At 35.0% G+C, this 18749-nt stretch overlaps 1 protein-coding gene across 1 annotated transcript in view; it reads right to left on the bottom strand.

The window, feature by feature from the left end:
- The window catches only part of LOC138308905 (exosome complex component 10-like), a 28166-nt gene extending 10826 nt beyond the window's left edge, over positions 1–17340 (bottom strand). The window contains exons 1-20 of the mRNA XM_069249956.1: positions 17213–17340; positions 9608–9744; positions 9266–9392; positions 8785–8889; positions 8275–8434; positions 7721–7778; positions 7411–7486; positions 7047–7157; positions 6478–6511; positions 5750–5901; positions 5271–5375; positions 4761–4920; positions 4207–4264; positions 3897–3972; positions 3533–3643; positions 2818–2961; positions 2347–2537; positions 1523–1679; positions 587–735; positions 2–164 (exon numbers count right to left, since the gene is read on the bottom strand). Coding sequence (XP_069106057.1) covers positions 2–164; positions 587–735; positions 1523–1679; positions 2347–2537; positions 2818–2961; positions 3533–3643; positions 3897–3972; positions 4207–4264; positions 4761–4920; positions 5271–5375; positions 5750–5901; positions 6478–6511; positions 7047–7157; positions 7411–7486; positions 7721–7778; positions 8275–8434; positions 8785–8889; positions 9266–9392; positions 9608–9744; positions 17213–17296 — 2358 coding nt within the window. The 5' untranslated portion in view covers positions 17297–17340. The remainder of the gene's footprint in view (position 1; positions 165–586; positions 736–1522; positions 1680–2346; positions 2538–2817; positions 2962–3532; positions 3644–3896; positions 3973–4206; positions 4265–4760; positions 4921–5270; positions 5376–5749; positions 5902–6477; positions 6512–7046; positions 7158–7410; positions 7487–7720; positions 7779–8274; positions 8435–8784; positions 8890–9265; positions 9393–9607; positions 9745–17212) is intronic.
- Between the last annotated feature and the right edge of the window lie 1409 nt (positions 17341–18749).

Raw genomic sequence — 18749 nt, 5'->3', positions numbered from 1 at the left:
CCTTTGCGAGTGGTTTCTCCCTGGCTTCAGCGATGAGGCTATGGACTTCGGGGAGGTACTGCCTGACTAGTGGGGGTATAGGATTACAGCAGGCTAACACGCCCTGTCTCTCCCGCGGTAAGATCTCCACAATCTGCAGCAGCATGTGGTTTGGTAACACATACCTAGGTAGAAAAACAAATAAGTCTTAAATTTAAATAAATCTTAGATCCGACAGGTAGATCTTGGTATTGGGTTATACAGTGGAACTCGGTTAATACGAACTCAAAGGGACCAAGAAAAAACTTCAAGTTATCCGAGTGTTCGAATTAAGCGAGTTCTCATGTTTACTAACTATCACTTTACTTGGTATATATAGACTAGCGTCATGTCGTAAACAATGTGAACAAGAAAGATGTCAAAATCGCCGATGGTAGTTGCAAAATTATAGCAAGAAAACCTAGATATATATTCTGAAATGTCGTTCTACGGCAGATTTATGAAAAAGAAATCGGCTTCGCAGTCCATTCCAAATATCAATACCCTACTCAACTTTATCCTTCGATAGAACCACCAGAAAGAGACTTTAATCCTTAAATATACTAACCCGAGACTTTCGTCCTCTCGTCGTCCTGTCTGGTCCCTCCACTTGTATAAATTTTTTAGGGCATGCAGTTGTTGTGAATTGAACACTTTTTTACTTTTATGGTATAACTCTAAATAGTCGTCCTCCTTAAAGATGTGCTTTTTGTAGACCTGGAAATAAAAATATGATTAGATTGTTTCTATAGTTTAATTTCATATGTTACACTCATTTCTATTGGTGAAATCTTTGAGGTTATTTTTCCATAGACTGAAAGACTTGTACATCAAGTATTATGATGTCATATATAAGCGGTTTGATGGGAATTTTAAAAGTGGCACAGTCACTGACCAAATTGAATTATTGGATCAGATATCACTGCGCCACAACTCAATTTGTTTAATTGTAAAAGTAAGTAAAATCACGGAAATTTTTTGCCTAATTAGTACCCGAGTGATTTATCATAATTAAATTATTAGCATTATTCTCAATATCTTTTTGGGTTATATAGTCATAGTCAAAAAAACGGACAGATATTCTTTTTCATAGACGCTTTAAATGTCCTTCCATGGCAACCAAATGTTCTTCCAATATGTTTCCATGGTAACTGTTATTGAAGCATGTGATGCATTAAACTATAGAATTCAGATGTGACACCAATGGAACAACTTTGAGCAATAGACAGTTTTTCTACTGGTGACTGAACCCAGGACCTCTGAATTACTAGCCTTGTGCTCAATGGTTTCAGCTTCAGTAGTTTTCAAGTGGTTTATAGTGACTAATGATTCACCAGCGTTAAATATCTATATTAATATTCGTCTAATATATAGTACTGAAATGCAAGAGACAATAGTTGAAAGGCATGAATGATATCATTTCATACCACAATTAACCCTGCAGTAAACTTAAAAACCCGTAGCAAACAACATAAGCTGCTGATTAACACAAGTTATACTTCACCTTTGCACAAATGTCTTTGCTTCTGTTAAAGACAGATGTAAGAAGATTTTTCTGCTCATTTCCTCGCTCTATCAGTTCATTTTTCATCTTGTCATACAAGTAAAGTAAATAATGTGTGTCTTCCCGGGCATATGATATCAGCTCCTTTGGCAGTGGTCTACAACATCAATGATACTAGAGTTTGACTAGTGGATGAAAATAGAAGACCTATCTAAATCTACATATGAAATCTATAAAACAAGAGTTTTAGACACAATTACCTTCATCATGGATTCATGTTCTTCCATTTTGTTTTCATTGTAACAGTTATTGAAGCATGTTAAAGAGCAAATTGACATCCAAATGTTACATCAATAGGAATAATTCATGTACCACGTGATACCCGATAAGGTTTGTGCGTTACTATTGTTTCTAATGGTGATGGAATGACGTTAAAAAATGATATTCTGTGCTTACGTCATTTCAGCAGAAAGATTACAAAGGGCTAGGTTCCATCACCACTAGAGATACTACTGCCGCACAAACTTAAACAGGTATAACATGGTACATGAATTATTCCTATTCACCAAGTTATGCTAATACTTTATAAAGAGAAAGGCTTAAAAAACCACTAATTATAAGTTGAAATGAGTAATGCTCCAATACTCCTGAAATAAGTCTTTGGCATTGTGATGGGAGAGGACATGGGACATACACTATACAATAGTCATTAATGCTATGAGCCACTCTGCCCCACACTAAACAGAAAGTACAATTCCATATAAGTATGTCGAAGAAATGAATGAAACGATGATACTTGTGATAATAGTTATTGGTTTTTTTACCGAATCCTCCAGTCAGCTAGTTGGTACTGTTTGTCAGCTTCCACCCCACAGTATTGTTTAAGGATGTGCGCCAGAGAAAACCGTGCCAAGTTTAATACACGCGACGCCTGTCCTGTGTCAAACATGTTCACCACATACAAACTGAGATCTCTTTGTAGCCAGTCAATGTCCAGATCCGCACCATGGAATACCTGAAATAGAAAACAATAACTAATTAGTGGTCATGTCAAACCATGTCATACCTTCATCATTAAACAATAACTTGTTGTCAGAAATGTGAAATACCTATAACATAGAATCTGGAATAGTTTTAACATAAAACAAAATGTCTAAACTGTAGAGCATTTTCAATAGAAAATATCACAGATCATTCTAATGAACAATGTTATACCATTACACATGTTTTTATAAATTATGGAATTTAGAGGGAAAAAAAATACAATCTAAATATTTCAAGTCACAGATACCAACCTTAACAATGTTGGGGTCAGTAAATACAGAATTGAGAAGGTGAAGGTCACTACGGAGTTTTAACGTGTCAACAATAAAATCCTCATCGCGTGTGGATATCTGCATGAGACATAAGATTCCCTGGAACGTGCGGTAAGAATGGTGCTGCAAAGAAAATGTCACCGTCTTAACAAAAATCTGTACAAGGCATTGTTATAAATGATCTTCAAAATTAAACCACACCAAATCAAGTCACACCAAATTAAACCACACCAAATTAAACCACACCAAATCAAGTCACACCCAATTAAACCACACCAAATCAAGTCACACCCAATCAAGTAACACCCAATCAAGTCACACCCAATCAAGTCACACCAAATTAAACCACACCAAATCAAGTCACACCCAATCAAGTCACACCAAATCAAACCACACCAAATTAAACCACACCACAATCAAGTCACACCCACACCCAATCAAGTCACACCAAATCAAGTCACACCAAATTAAACCACACCAAATCAAGTAATTTAAAATGAAGCAATTCATAGATACAATCACATCACAGGGGCCCTACAGGGTACTATGTGAATGAAATAAATGAATGTAAAATGAGCCACACAACAAAGTATGTAATAAACTCATGTATATGTCCACAGATACTGCCTATATAACGTGTACCATATATTTCATTTGTACCACATCCTCCATATACTTACCTCCTCCGACTTACCTCCAAATCTACTGCTATAGCTCGACATGTCTTGAGTTTATCGCACAGCTCCACTAGTTCAGACACATTAGATACCATAGTGAGAGGCGTTTCTTCTAATGGACGTGGCTCCTACAACATCGATCAAAATCATTCTCCTTACCTTAATTGGTACTAAATTAATCATTTTTTTCAATGAAAGTAATTCCAAAAGTTGATGAAAAAGGAAATACCAGAAACTGACATTTTACAATGTCATACATATAACATCATAATCAGTATTCAATTCATCTGAAACAACACTATTTCACAGAATCACAAAATCAATGTTTGACATTAACACAACCATTTATTGTTTTAATGTGTACAGAACCCTGACACTCACAATGGGTACAACGGTGGTCAGTGTGTCTGGACGAGGTGTCCAGTGGTCAAGCTCGTACTGGTAAGGGTGTGGGTATCTGTTAGTGTGGAAAATACGAAAAAATCACAAATTTTAACAGATTTCAGTCATCAGACAATCATATCAGTATTATGTCAATATCAAATATAAAGAATTTTCCTTTTTCAAAACTTTTCTTTAAAGTATCAAATGTTTTTTTATTAGCACCTGACAATGTAATTTCAGAGAAATAAATTTTAATTGATATTACATAATTGAATATGATATTTTAATTCATAAGAAATCAACTTACAAGAACGAGGGATTTTCCATCGTGTCTGGTGTAACATCATCTGGTAACTTCATGCTGTCTATAAATCAGTAAAGAATATGTTTTCTGTGAATGGTTAATTGTCATGGTGATTATATATAAGGTCAAAAATCAGAATGCTTTACAAGTTTGCATGTATAATATTATATAAGAAATTTGAATATAATTGATCTCAGATTTGAAGAATCAAATTTGCACACATCAAAACAGTTAACACTGTCAAATAATTGAAATCAATATGTACAAAAACATATAAATATGTAAATACAAATGAACTTGGCATAATTCCATTCAAATGACATTGACATTTATTAAATTCCAATTACATGTGAGCTTGACAGAACATTTCCTTGATCTATGTTGCTGTAAACTATTAAATTTGTAACATGTTCTAAGGAAATTAATAATAACATAAATATTGGCTCCAAACTAAAACAAAAATAGCAATTAGATTATTTACATGTAAAGTTAGCTCAATAATCTAATAACATGTAAAAAAAGTACCTAAGTCAGAGAACAAAACAAGTTTAGCTTACCTTCTAGACACTTGATGGCATTGGGTTTTTCTTTTATCCGCGGGATAAACGGTAAGTTTCCGTTATCAATTTTATCCTTGAATCGTAATTGTGGGCGCAAAATGTTTTTGGCTGACAGAAGGTGATAGCTTGCAGGACTCTTTGAAGCCAAGGCATTTTTCTATAAACAATATAACAAATCTCAATTGTAGCCTGGCTCAATGGAAATGTAATTTACAATATATTTATCATACACTAACGAGACTAGAACATGTGTTGCATACTTTGTTAATAAAGAAATAATTTTTAAGTTGTTTCTACTATTTCATCTCTATGAAACTTATACGGCCAAGGTAATTTATTTCATTACCATGCCTTTTAAAAATAACAGTTTAATTTGACTCGGTGATCTTGAATAAAGGTCAAGTTCATTCTTTCAAACAGACTAAATGAGCTATTCATTCCAGCATACTTAAGACAATATTAAGACCTCTTAGGCTTTGAGTGTTAGCAAACCAATTGTAAAGATACCTTTTTGTTCCAGCTAGTTGAGGCTTGTTGTTTGGGCACTGCTGATGCAATCACCAGTGTGTTGTCCTTCTTCTTAATTCCTGAAGCTTCATCTAACCAGCTTCCCTGCGACAAAAGTTTTCTAGTTAATAGGATATACACGATAAATTGATCAATAAAATCAAAACTGTTCAGTCACTTTGATCTGAGGAAAATGCTGTAGAAATTCAAAATGGTATATGGTAACACAGATTTAATTGATTAAAGGCTGATGAATGCATGAATCTGATTTGTGAAATGTTCATTCCTAATTTACTGCAATTTTTTTTAGTCTTTATTCATTAAATAAGCTTAAGGCTATAAGCAGAAGCTGATATTGCTAATATAAATATGTAAACGTCTTGACTGTAGCTGTATTATAACTTCAATTACAAGTCTTACATAATGCAGAAACAATCTCACACAAACTGGGAAAATAAGATTTTAAAATATGTACTAACCACTCTCTCCAAAATCTGGTCATTTGCATCTGTCAAAACATCAAATTTGTCCTCCAGATCAAGGACGTCGGAGCTCCCGTGGGAAAGCCTCCCTCGCACATTCTGATGCTGCATCACATTCTGTACACTACATTTAATATGGTCAGGTAGATTTTAGATGTTTGGCAAATAAGAATATGAATGAAACTGAAAAAAATTACCATGTTATAAGATGGGATATGATGAAATATGTGTGACAGTGGACATAAAATCTTGTTTTTGTACTATGTAAATCAAGAAATGAACAATGTCCTTGGGCACCCAAATAATATGAATTACGTGATTAATTTTTAATTACATATGAAAACAATAACTTCATGTCCAGTGTCATCTAAAAAACCATGTCATACCTTCATCATTAAACATAACTGCAGTCAGAAATGTGAAATACCTATAACATAGGAATCTGGAATAGTTTTAACATAAAACAAAATGTCTAAACTGTAGAGCATTTTCAATAGAAAATATCACAGATCATTCTAATGAACAATGTTATACCATTACACATGTTTTTATAAATTATGGAATTTAGAGGGAAAAAAAATACAATCTAAATATTTAAAGTCACAGATACCAACCTTAACAATGTTGGGGTCAGTAAATACAGAATTGAGAAGGTGAAGGTCACTACGGAGTTTTAACGTGTCAACAATAAAATCCTCATCGCGTGTGGGATATCTGCATGAGACATAAGATTCCCTGGAACGTGCGGTAAGAATGGTGCTGCAAAGAAAATGTCACCGTCTTAACAAAAATCTGTATAAGGCATTGTTATAAATGATCTTCAAAATTAAACCACACCAAATCAAGTCACACCAAATTAAACCACACCAAATTAAACCACACCAAATCAAGTCACACCCAATTAAACCACACCAAATCAAGTCACACCCAATCAAGTAACACCCAATCAAGTCACACCCAATCAAGTCACACCAAATTAAACCACACCAAATCAAGTCACACCCAATCAAGTCACACCAAATCAAACCACACCAAATTAAACCACACCCAATCAAGTCACACCAAATCAAGTCACACCAAATTAAAACCACACCAAATCCACACCAAATCAAGTAATTTAAAATGAAGCAATTCATAGATACAATCACATCACAGGGGCCCTACAGGGTACTATGTGAATGAAATAAATGAATGTAAAATGAGCCACACAACAAAGTATGTAATAAACTCATGTATATGTCCACAGATACTGCCTATATATAACCATATATTCTTTGTACCTCCTCCGACTTACCTCCAAATCTACTGCTATAGCTCGACATGTCTTGAGTTTATCGCACAGCTCCACTAGTTCAGACACATTAGATACCATAGTGAGAGGCGTTTCTTCTAATGGACGTGGCTCCTACAACATCGATCAAAATCATTCTCCTTACCTTAATTGGTACTAAATTAATCATTTTTTTCAATGAAAGTAATTCCAAAAGTTGATGAAAAAGGAAATACCAGAAACTGACATTTTACAATGTCATACATATAACATCATAATCAGTATTCAATTCATCTGAAACAACACTATTTCACAGAATCACAAAATCAATGTTTGACATTAACACAACCATTTATTGTTTTAATGTGTACAGAACCCTGACACTCACAATGGGTACAACGGTGGTCAGTGTGTCTGGACGAGGTGTCCAGTGGTCAAGCTCGTACTGGTAAGGGTGTGGGTATCTGTTAGTGTGGAAAATACGAAAAAATCACAAATTTTAACAGATTTCAGTCATCAGACAATCATATCAGTATTATGTCAATATCAAATATAAAGAATTTTCCTTTTTCAAAACTTTTCTTTAAAGTATCAAATGTTTTTTTATTAGCACCTGACAATGTAATTTCAGAGAAATAAATTTTAATTGATATTACATAATTGAATATGATATTTTAATTCATAAGAAATCAACTTACAAGAACGAGGGATTTTCCATCGTGTCTGGTGTAACATCATCTGGTAACTTCATGCTGTCTATAAATCAGTAAAGAATATGTTTTCTGTGAATGGTTAATTGTCATGGTGATTATATATAAGGTCAAAAATCAGAATGCTTTACAAGTTTGCATGTATAATATTATATAAGAAATTTGAATATAATTGATCTCAGATTTGAAGAATCAAATTTGCAGACATCAAAACAGTTAACACTGTCAAATAATTGAAATCAATATGTACAAAAACATATAAATATGTAAATACAAATGAACTTGGCATAATTCCATTCAAATGACATTGACATTTATTAAATTCCAATTACATGTGAGCTTGACAGAACATTTCCTTGATCTATGTTGCTGTAAACTATTAAATTTGTAACATGTTCTAAGGAAATTAATAATAACATAAATATTGGCTCCAAACTAAAACAAAAATAGCAATTAGATTATTTACATGTAAAGTTAGCTCAATAATCTAATAACATGTAAAAAAAGTACCTAAGTCAGAGAACAAAACAAGTTTAGCTTACCTTCTAGACACTTGATGGCATTGGGTTTTTCTTTTATCCGCGGGATAAACGGTAAGTTTCCGTTATCAATTTTATCCTTGAATCGTAATTGTGGGCGCAAAATGTTTTTGGCTGACAGAAGGTGATAGCTTGCAGGACTCTTTGAAGCCAAGGCATTTTTCTATAAACAATATAACAAATCTCAATTGTAGCCTGGCTCAATGGAAATGTAATTTACAATATATTTATCATACACTAACGAGACTAGAACATGTGTTGCATACTTTGTTAATAAAGAAATAATTTTTAAGTTGTTTCTACTATTTCATCTCTATGAAACTTATACGGCCAAGGTAATTTATTTCATTACCATGCCTTTTAAAAATAACAGTTTAATTTGACTCGGTGATCTTGAATAAAGGTCAAGTTCATTCTTTCAAACAGACTAAATGAGCTATTCATTCCAGCATACTTAAGACAATATTAAGACCTCTTAGGCTTTGAGTGTTAGCAAACCAATTGTAAAGATACCTTTTTGTTCCAGCTAGTTGAGGCTTGTTGTTTGGGCACTGCTGATGCAATCACCAGTGTGTTGTCCTTCTTCTTAATTCCTGAAGCTTCATCTAACCAGCTTCCCTGCGACAAAAGTTTTCTAGTTAATAGGATATACACGATAAATTGATCAATAAAATCAAAACTGTTCAGTCATCTTTGATCTGAGGAAAATGCTGTAGAAATTCAAAATGGTATATGGTAACACAGATTTAATTGATTAAAGGCTGATGAATGCATGAATCTGATTTGTGAAATGTTCATTCCTAATTTACTGCAATTTTTTTTTAGTCTTTATTCATTAAATAAGCTTAAGGCTATAAGCAGAAGCTGATATTGCTAATATAAATATGTAAACGTCTTGACTGTAGCTGTATTATAACTTCAATTACAAGTCTTACATAATGCAGAAACAATCTCACACAAACTGGGAAAATGAGATTTTAAAATATGTACTAACCACTCTCTCCAAAATCTGGTCATTTGCATCTGTCAAAACATCAAATTTGTCCTCCAGATCAAGGACGTCGGAGCTCCCGTGGGAAAGCCTCCCTCGCACATTCTGATGCTGCATCACATTCTGTACACTACATTTAATATGGTCAGGTAGATTTTAGATGTTTGCAAATAAGAATATGAATGAAACTGAAAAAAATTACCATGTTATAAGATGGGATATGATGAAATATGTGTGACAGTGGACATAAAATCTTGTTTTTGTACTATGTAAATCAAGAAATGAACAATGTCCTTGGGCCTAAGTCCAAATAATATGACTATTACGTGATTAATTTTTAATTACATATGGAGGATTCGTTTTCCTTCAATGTCCAGGATGTCTCTAAAACTTTGGAAGCTGGAGTAATAATCAAAGTCATCCCCTGCAGCTGGAAGGTCATTTGAAGATTTTGTAGCTTGCAGAACAGCACGCAATGTTTTCTGAAACATATAAAATTAAGGTTATATATTCTACAGGCATATTCATAACAAAAACAAAATCAGACCTTATTTCTAAATCATCATTTACATACAGTAAACTCCGAGTTGATGACAGTAAGAAATGACTGTATTATTAAATAAACTTACAGTGAAAGAAAGAAACGTAAGACCATTTAAATTTTTTTACTGAATGCAATATTTCAATTATAATATCAAATATTAAAGCACCGGTAACTAAACTCAGGGCTTTTTCTCATTGCTTTGGGAATGGGGCCTGTGGCTTTGAATTTGGGAAAATGGAGCGCCAAAACCAAGATTTGGGAAAATTATGAAATATGACATAAAGCATAACAATTAAGCTTTTTTTATTTCCAGTGTAGTTTATATATTTTTTGAAGCCAATTCACAAATATTTAAAGCCTTAACCATTTAAGTTCATGCAATATTTTTGGATAGTTTTCAAGAAAATTCGATTTTGGGAAATTTTAGGGTTGAATTGGGAATTTTTTTAGAGGTTTTGCCATGGGGAATGGGGCCGATTTTCGGCCCCAAATCATGCTGAAAAAAAAGCGCCCTGAAACTGTACTCAAATAAGACTGTAATATTTTTGTGGTAAAGCGGAGCAAATGCAAAGAATAATGGAAACAACTCATGAGGCATTGTCCCACAAAAGACAGCAATTTGAAATCATCACTCAGCATTAGTTCGATACAAACCTGGCACATCCTTACATGACCCTGTCTGTTAATAGGAAGTTAAACTAATAAAACCCAAAATCCAAATCCAGAAATGTAAAAATAACCAATCAGAGGTCCTATAGCTAATCATTACTAGATATTTTTGTACCTAAATGTATATACATGGTAGTTATTTTGAACAAGTTGTTCAGTACAGTGGTAACAGTTTATTTACAGTAATTAATTATGCTTAAACTTCAATCATTTGGAACTATCATAATTATTTTGTATTTCTTGGAATTTTTTGTTAAAAAGATTCATAGTACAGTGTAGTAACAGCTATTCCATTTTCATCTTGATTCGATTCTTCTTGGCTATTTTCTTTTTTTTTTATCTCCATAAGTTACAAAGATACAAAATGTATGCCCTTCTTTGTCACAAAACTCTCAATATAATCATCTGGTTGGGCCACAGGACCTTGACATTCTGTCAATAATATATCTTTATATAGTATAAATTTATAAAAAATATTCTGTATAGCTCATGTGGGCGACACACTTATATCCCTACCGACTAATAGTCCGAAGGCCAGTTAATCCGAAGGTCCAATAGTCTTACAGCCCAATAGTCCGAAGGCCCGTCATTCCGAAAATAAGTAAATCTTACAGTTATTAACCTATTTTCAGGTGGATATATATGGTGAGTTATCAACACGAGTAAGTGATATATCCAGAGGCCGAAGGCTGATCAAGGGTTATATCATTTTTGAGGGTTGAGAACTTACCGTATCCACCTTAAAATAAGTTGATAACTGTTTTATTATATGACATTTACAGGATATTAACCCGGCTCTTCAAAAAGACTTTACTACAATGAACAAGATGATATTTGCAAATGTTTATTTTACAAAAGTATTATATTCATTACATGTGATGTAGTATATGGTAAATATCCAAATACTTCTTGCAAATGTTTTAGACTGGTAGAACTGGAATATTTTATCGTTGCATCAACGGCCCGTCTGGCATTCTTGAACATTTTCCATTTTTTAGCAGTTTGCAGTTGATCACTGTTGATCGCAGTAAACTGCCTTTTGCCATTTATGTTGCCGGCTATTATCGTCACAATATTTGAAATTCCGACCTCATTGAATTAGGAAACTCCTGTTACACTACCGGTATTTATTTTGGTACGACTCGATGTCTAAAGTGATTATGACGTCACACCTAAAGGGAGTTTCCCTCGATCTAAGCAAAACAAACTATTTTTTTCAGACTGTGCGGTCGCCTTTAATTTTTAATTGATATACATATGTATGAGTAGATACTCCGATATAGATATATAATTAGCCATGCCTTTGGTTTGATGGTTATGTAATACCTGGACCAGGATGTTGTTTACCTGTACACAACGCCATTCATCGAACTCACCTGTAATTACCTGGCCGCGGGCAATTTGCTATTCGGTGGACTATATCGGGTATTTGCTATTGTCTTACTGTCAATCAGGTTAGGACATCCGTTAATTGGATTGCGATTTGAATTATGGAAACCCCGTACATCTATGCTCTAGGTTTTTTATTGTCACCTCCATTTTTAAATTGAAAATGTAAAAGCAAAAAATAAAATATACCTGATCATACCTAGGAATAGATATTACATATATATATGTCGTACACAGATAAAACAATAATGGAAGTTGACTTATTCAGAAACAAAAATGGTTCTAAGAACTATTTCAACTAAAGATTTAACCTTAAAAATTATTCCAGTCTAGAACTGTAATTACAGAATCGTGGCATTTAGAAATCTCCCGTAATTTCTAAGGTATTAGTGAAAATTCTAAGCATGTATTTTCACCGTTTCGAATCTACATGTATAGTCATACAAGAAGGGTTACAGTATTACCACACTAAATACACTTATTTAAATATCACTAAGTGTATTTTTGAAAAGGTACAAGATATATCTATTTTTAATGCCTGTATAAAAGTAATTTCATTTTTCATTTGAACACTAAATGTGGTTACTTTTTGGATAATGCGATAAATGTTCATATATCATACTATTAAATCTCGGTATGATATACAAAAGGATCGACAATGAATATACTATTTTAAGGATTTAATATAATTTATAACATAATACATATGTAGTAAAGGTTATGGATAAAGTTTCAAAGGCAACAATATAGATATACATATTATTTTCGGTTTAAGTTCCGTACTGTTACTCCAATATCACATAACTGATAACCGTCCACATTTTATTTTAATTATAATCTGTGCCGTGTTTGCATCGTTATGGCAGAAGTTTGAAATAAAAACACACATTCTAGATATATTCATGCTTATTTTTGTAATTTTACTCGTAAAAATATAGTGTTACATTATACTGTTTTTATTACACAGAAATTTACATAATATGCTATCTAAATCTCAGTCCAGACTGATCCGAACATCATTTTGATATATCTATCAAATTGGACAGATTATCTAATCTAAAGTTCGATAAACAAATGGAATGTTTTGAAACTGAAAATATCGTCATCATAAAGCTAGAATAACCATTTATTCGAAAAACCCATAATGTAGATCTATGTATACGTATATATGCTGTATACATGTATAGTATTAGGCTTACCTTGTGTAGCCGCAGACTACTCGGACTTCACAAGACCACGTGACCGCCTAGCTCATTATCTCTGACCCGTAGACGACACTACCCGTAAATCATGACCAAAACCAACCAATAGCGCTAAAAGCTAGACGATTCGTTGGGTGGGACTTGATTTTTCATTCATCTAAAGCAATATATCCTGACGTATTATCAAAAAAAAATTTTGGCTGCACAAATCCTTTAAGCATAAAATGTAGACTCCACATATGGGTAACAGTCTCGCACCTGAGTGCAGTCACCACATGGAGTAATCAATAAGCTACCCTATATTTCAGTCTACGACTTTAAGCACTAGTCCGATGTCCACGACTAGTAATTTTACAGCCGGACTAGTTGCAATCGTAATGAACTAGTCCGATTGGACTAGTGGCTCTCCAACTGATTACAATTGGTAACAAGAGATCCAAGAGGGATCTTGGCGCCCACCAAAGAATGATCTATGTCTGACAATGGAAAGAGGGATCTTTTCCCTGCTTTTCAAACTTTTTCAAACACACTACATATAAAATTTGAAACAGATCGCTATAGTACTTTCTAAGACATAGTGGTAACAAACTTCAACAATGAAATCTAAGATGGCGGCCGGTTTGCCATCTTGTTTACCGATCAGTGCCGAAAGGCATTATGGATCAGTCCTTAAATGTACTATGCACAACTAGGGTACAAGGGGAAACTATGCATGGAATTTGAGAAAGATCCCTTCAGTACTTTTTGAGAAATATTGATAAACAAACTTTAACTATCAGAATCCAAGATGGCCGTCAGTCGGTCAACTTGTTTCCGATTGGTCCCAAAATGCAATATGCACAATTAGGGTCCTAGGGGAACCTGTATATGAAATTTGAGAAAGATCCCTTTAGCACTTTTTTAGAAATAGTGGTAACAAACTTTAACCATTAAAATCCAAGATGGCCGCCTGTCGGCCATCTTGTTGACCAGTCGGTCCCAAAATGCAATATGCACAACTAAGGTCCTAGGGGAACCGACATATGAAATTTGAGAAAGATCCCTTCAGTACTTTTTGAGAAATAGCAGTAACAAACTTTAACTATCAAAATCGAAGATGACCGCCTGTCGGCCATCTTGTTCACCAATCGGTACCAAAATGCAATATGCACAATTAGGGTCCTAGGGAAACCTGTATATAAAAATTGAGAAAGATCCCTTTAGCTCTTTTTGAGAAATAGTGGTAACAAACTTTAACCATTAAAATCCAAGATGGCTGCCTGTCGGCCATCTTGTTGACCAGTCGGTCCCAAAATACAATATGCACAACAAGGGTCCTAGGGGAACCGATATATGAGATTTGAGAAAGATCCCTTCTGTACTTTTTGAGAAATAGCAGTAACAAACTTTAACTATCAAAATCCAAGATGACCGCCTATCGGCCATCTTGTTCAACGATCGGTACCAAAATGCAACATGCACAACTAGGGCCCTAGGGGAACCTATATATGAAATTTGAGAAAGTTCCCTTCAGTACTTTTTGAGAAATAGCGGTAACAAACTTTAACTATCAAAATCCAAGATGGCTGCCTGGTGGCCATCTTGTTCACCGATCGGTCCCAAAATGCAACATGCACAACTAGGGCCCTAGGGGAACCTTTATATGAAATTTGAGAAAGATCCCTTCAGTACTTTTTGAGAAATAGTGGTAACAAACTTTAACTATCAAATTACAAGATGGCCGCCTGTCGGCCATCTTGTTCACCGATCGGTCCCAAAATGTAGACTGGTTCCCTTCCCTTAGTTCTCTACTCTCCGCCAGGCTGCGCTCCGCTCACTAGGGACCGGTAGCGAGTAACCATGATGATTTTTTGATTGGTCAATCTACATATCCGGTTCGCTGGCATTACTTTTTTTAGGCGTGGGAAACCCCTTTACGCATGAAGCGATGGATCTTAAAGTAAAGAATAAATAATTTATTTGAACGATATATAAACAAAAGTAAATAAGATCTTAAATTTTGAAATCATTTCGTGCTAACAGAGTTTAGAGTGTTCATAGGAACGATTAATGACGTTATTTTCTCTTAACGGAAGAAGCCGTCTCCATGATGACATATCATGCGCAGAAATGATGCGCACTACTAGTACTCTGGAGTTGGAATTCCCACTCAAGATGGCTACCCGCTACCGGTCCTCAGTTGAAGCGTACGCAAGGGAGGTAACTGAGGCGGGAACCAGTCTATCCCAAAATGCAACATGCACAACTAGGGCCCTAGGGGAACCTTTATATGAAATTTGAGAAAGATCCCTTCAGTACTTTTTGAGAAATAGCGGTAACAAACTTTAACTATCAAATTACAAGATGGCCGCCTGTCGGCCATCTTGTTCACCGATCGGTCCCAAAATGCAACATGCACAACTAGGGCCCTAGGGGAACCTATATATGAAATTTGAGAAAGATCCCTTCAATACTTTTTGAGAAATAGCGGTAACAAACTTTAACTATCAAAATCCAAGATGGCCGCCTCTCCGCCATCTTGTTCATCGATCGGTCCCAAAATGTAATATGCACAACTAGGGTCCTAGGGGAACCTGTATATGAAATTTGAGAAAGATCCCTTCAGCACTTTTTGAGAAATAGCGGTAACAAACTTTAACTATCAAAATCAAAGATGGCCGCCTGTCGGCCATCTTGTTGACCGATCGGTCCCAAAATGCAACATGCACAACTAGGGCCCTAAGGGAACAGACATATGAAATTTGAGAAAGATCCCTTCAGTACTTTCTGAGAAATAGCGGTCGGACGGACGGAAGGACGGATGAAAGGACTGTAGACGGAAGGACGGACGGACGGACGACGGACCACGGACGAAAGGCGATTTGAATAGCCCACCATCTGATGATGGTGGGCTAAAAATACTAATTGCATTTTTCAACACATTTGAAAGCTTATATTAGAGTATTCGATTACTTCAGTCAGGATGCATCATTGTGTAAGAATTTGTGTTCACGAACATGTGTACACATCCAGATTATAGTTAGGGTCAAAAATCGTAAACTGATTATGACTGACGCAAAACGGCTGTATACATAATTTGGACTAGTGATTAAATAGTCGGACTAGTAAAATTTTAGGTTTTAGTTGTCCAACTGACTAGCAGCGGAAAAAATTAACGTAAAGACGGTCTAATGCAGGATTCTGTGAAAGAAAAATTCCAGGAAAGGAGCAGTATAGGCACTGCCTGTTATCCAATCCTTTTGATGCTCAATAAAATATTTTGAACTGAAAGAAAAATACAAAACATGAAAATTCTCTAAAAACGGCAAACATGGACTAGCAAAATAAGCACAAGGTTTGTTGTGGAAATTTTAATAAGGCTTTTTTGTTATTTTCCGATAAAGAATTATTATGGTCTCAAAGAGTATCGAGGCTTACATGAGTATATACAGACAGAACTAGGTTACATTTTAGTTTAGGTCTGAGAGATTACTTAAAAGACTAAAAGCATATGGAATACATCACATTGTCGTTAAATGGATAGAGGAGATATGATAGAAATTTACAAAATAACCAACGAAATGTACGATCATGAAGTTACAGGATTTTTGAAGATGTGGAAAGATGTTTCGTGGCGGTCCAGAAATAGAGGAAATTCTTTAAAAGTATACCCTCAACAATGTAACACTGTAAAGAGATAAAAAAGTTTTTCACTATGTACTGCAGCAGTGCGGAACAACTTACCAGAGAGTGTATAGTTCGTGCTAAGAACTTAAATTGTTTTGAAATTAAATGAACTGGATAGAGATTGGAAAAATATAGATCTATTTTATTATTTCAAGGCTAATTTAATTGACAAACTGAGCTGTGTGTGTAAATTGATTACAATCCATAACTGCATTCATAAAGTATGTACATAATTTGAGTCTGGTGTAGAGGATATGTTATCCTGTGCCAAAAATCTGTCAATAAATGTCATTAATGTCCTTAAATGAGACTGCGACAGTCTTCAGCTGATAGTCATACTACATGTAGTGTCACTGTTTAATAGAGACACGTGCAATTGGTAAAGCGAAATACGGCACTTGATCAAAACATTATGGAATGGTCCACCACAAAACATTTTTTCAGTGTCAATCACTTGTTATCATTGTGTATATAGAATACCTGTGTAAATTCTGTAACATCTTTTATTCCAGGTAAAAACTCCTCTGTTGTTTCTATCGTAGACGTCTGCATGGGCGTCGCCATTTTGAATGAAGATGTAAAGCTATCACACGTAGCATAGTTTAGTTTCGAATTTTGTTGGCGGGAAAATTCAAATAAGCCTACCAACCATCACTTAAACTTTAGGTCTTGAACAAATAACGAAATAAATCAAGGGAGCTATATTCAAAAACAATGTAGAAATGTTTATGATACCGACCGTGCAACCCTTCAACATTCTCATCTATTAGAATGCGATGTAACTTCCCTTCATTTAACTGAGTCAATTTGTTTGTTTGATTAATTAACGTCCTATTAACAGCCAGGGTCATATTTTAGGACGACTTCCCACGCAGACGGCAATATATCCGTGGTGTGTCTTCTTGTATAGTTGAACTCTTGCCCTTTTTATAGTGCCCTATCACTGAAGCATGCTGCCGAAGACCCAAGCAACACAACACACCCCAACCGACAACAGGCAAACCAGGTGTCCCACTCCCTTTATGCTGAGCGCGCGCTAAGCAGGAGTAGAAACTACCAATTTTATAGACTTTGATTTGTCTCGGCTAGGGGACAGAACCCAGAGACAACCTCATCAGAAGGTCAAAAGTGAGGCGATGTCCAAATACAATCGTAAATGAAACTTTAATACACACACATATACTTATTAAAGACCCACTACCTTTCCGGAGCAAAATTTAAAGGTTTCTTAAAAACATTAATAACAAAAGAAAATATATATCGATGGCTTAAGATGAGATTACAACACCAAACATATGCAAGATTTCCTGTCTAATGTACTATAACAGTGGAGATTCATTTCGCTGTTTTGCCGTCTGGCGCAGTGATAGTCAACTACCGCGCGGCATTTAGGACGACGGCGGGAAACATAAAACGACCCGCGTTATGAAAATTAACATTTTATTTATTCTAATTAAACAGTTTTGAAGGTGATGATAAGTGTGCTAGTAAACGTATAGTTAATAACTTCTGCGACTCTACAAAATTATTGATCTCGTTTTACATTCCTATTATAAAAATTAAAAGCCGTTTCGGAAAGGTAGTGGCCCTTTAAGTTTATTTGATCAACGTCATATTGCAGTCACGGTCATTTGAGCACGGCCTCCCATGTATGTAACATGTTGTAGTGTTTGAATGTCTATATATATTTCGGGAGGCTATGGTGTATTCGTGCTGTGTCTAGACTACTGGTAACTAAAGCAAATCCCCACCAGGTCGCATTCTACTGACAACGGGCAAACCAGTCGTCCCACTCACTTGATGCTGAACGCTCTATTGGTTATGTCTCGACCAGACGACATAACCCGGAGTCTTCCTCACACGAGCGGGGATTCAACTGAAGGCCTAAGAAGTAAGGAGGTATCAAAGAGATGTTTGGATGAACAAATCAGAAAGAAGAGAAAAGATAAGGTCTTAAATTTAGTCGCCTTTTTCCATAGCTACATTTTACTGTATGCTCTTACCAGAACGCAATTAA

The sequence above is a fragment of the Argopecten irradians genome, chromosome 1, assembly GCF_041381155.1.
Source record: "Argopecten irradians isolate NY chromosome 1, Ai_NY, whole genome shotgun sequence".
In the NCBI taxonomy this organism is placed as follows: domain Eukaryota; kingdom Metazoa; phylum Mollusca; class Bivalvia; order Pectinida; family Pectinidae; genus Argopecten; species Argopecten irradians.
The sequence above is the reverse complement of the archived record's forward strand: the minus strand, read 5'-3'. Positions and strand labels throughout refer to the sequence as shown.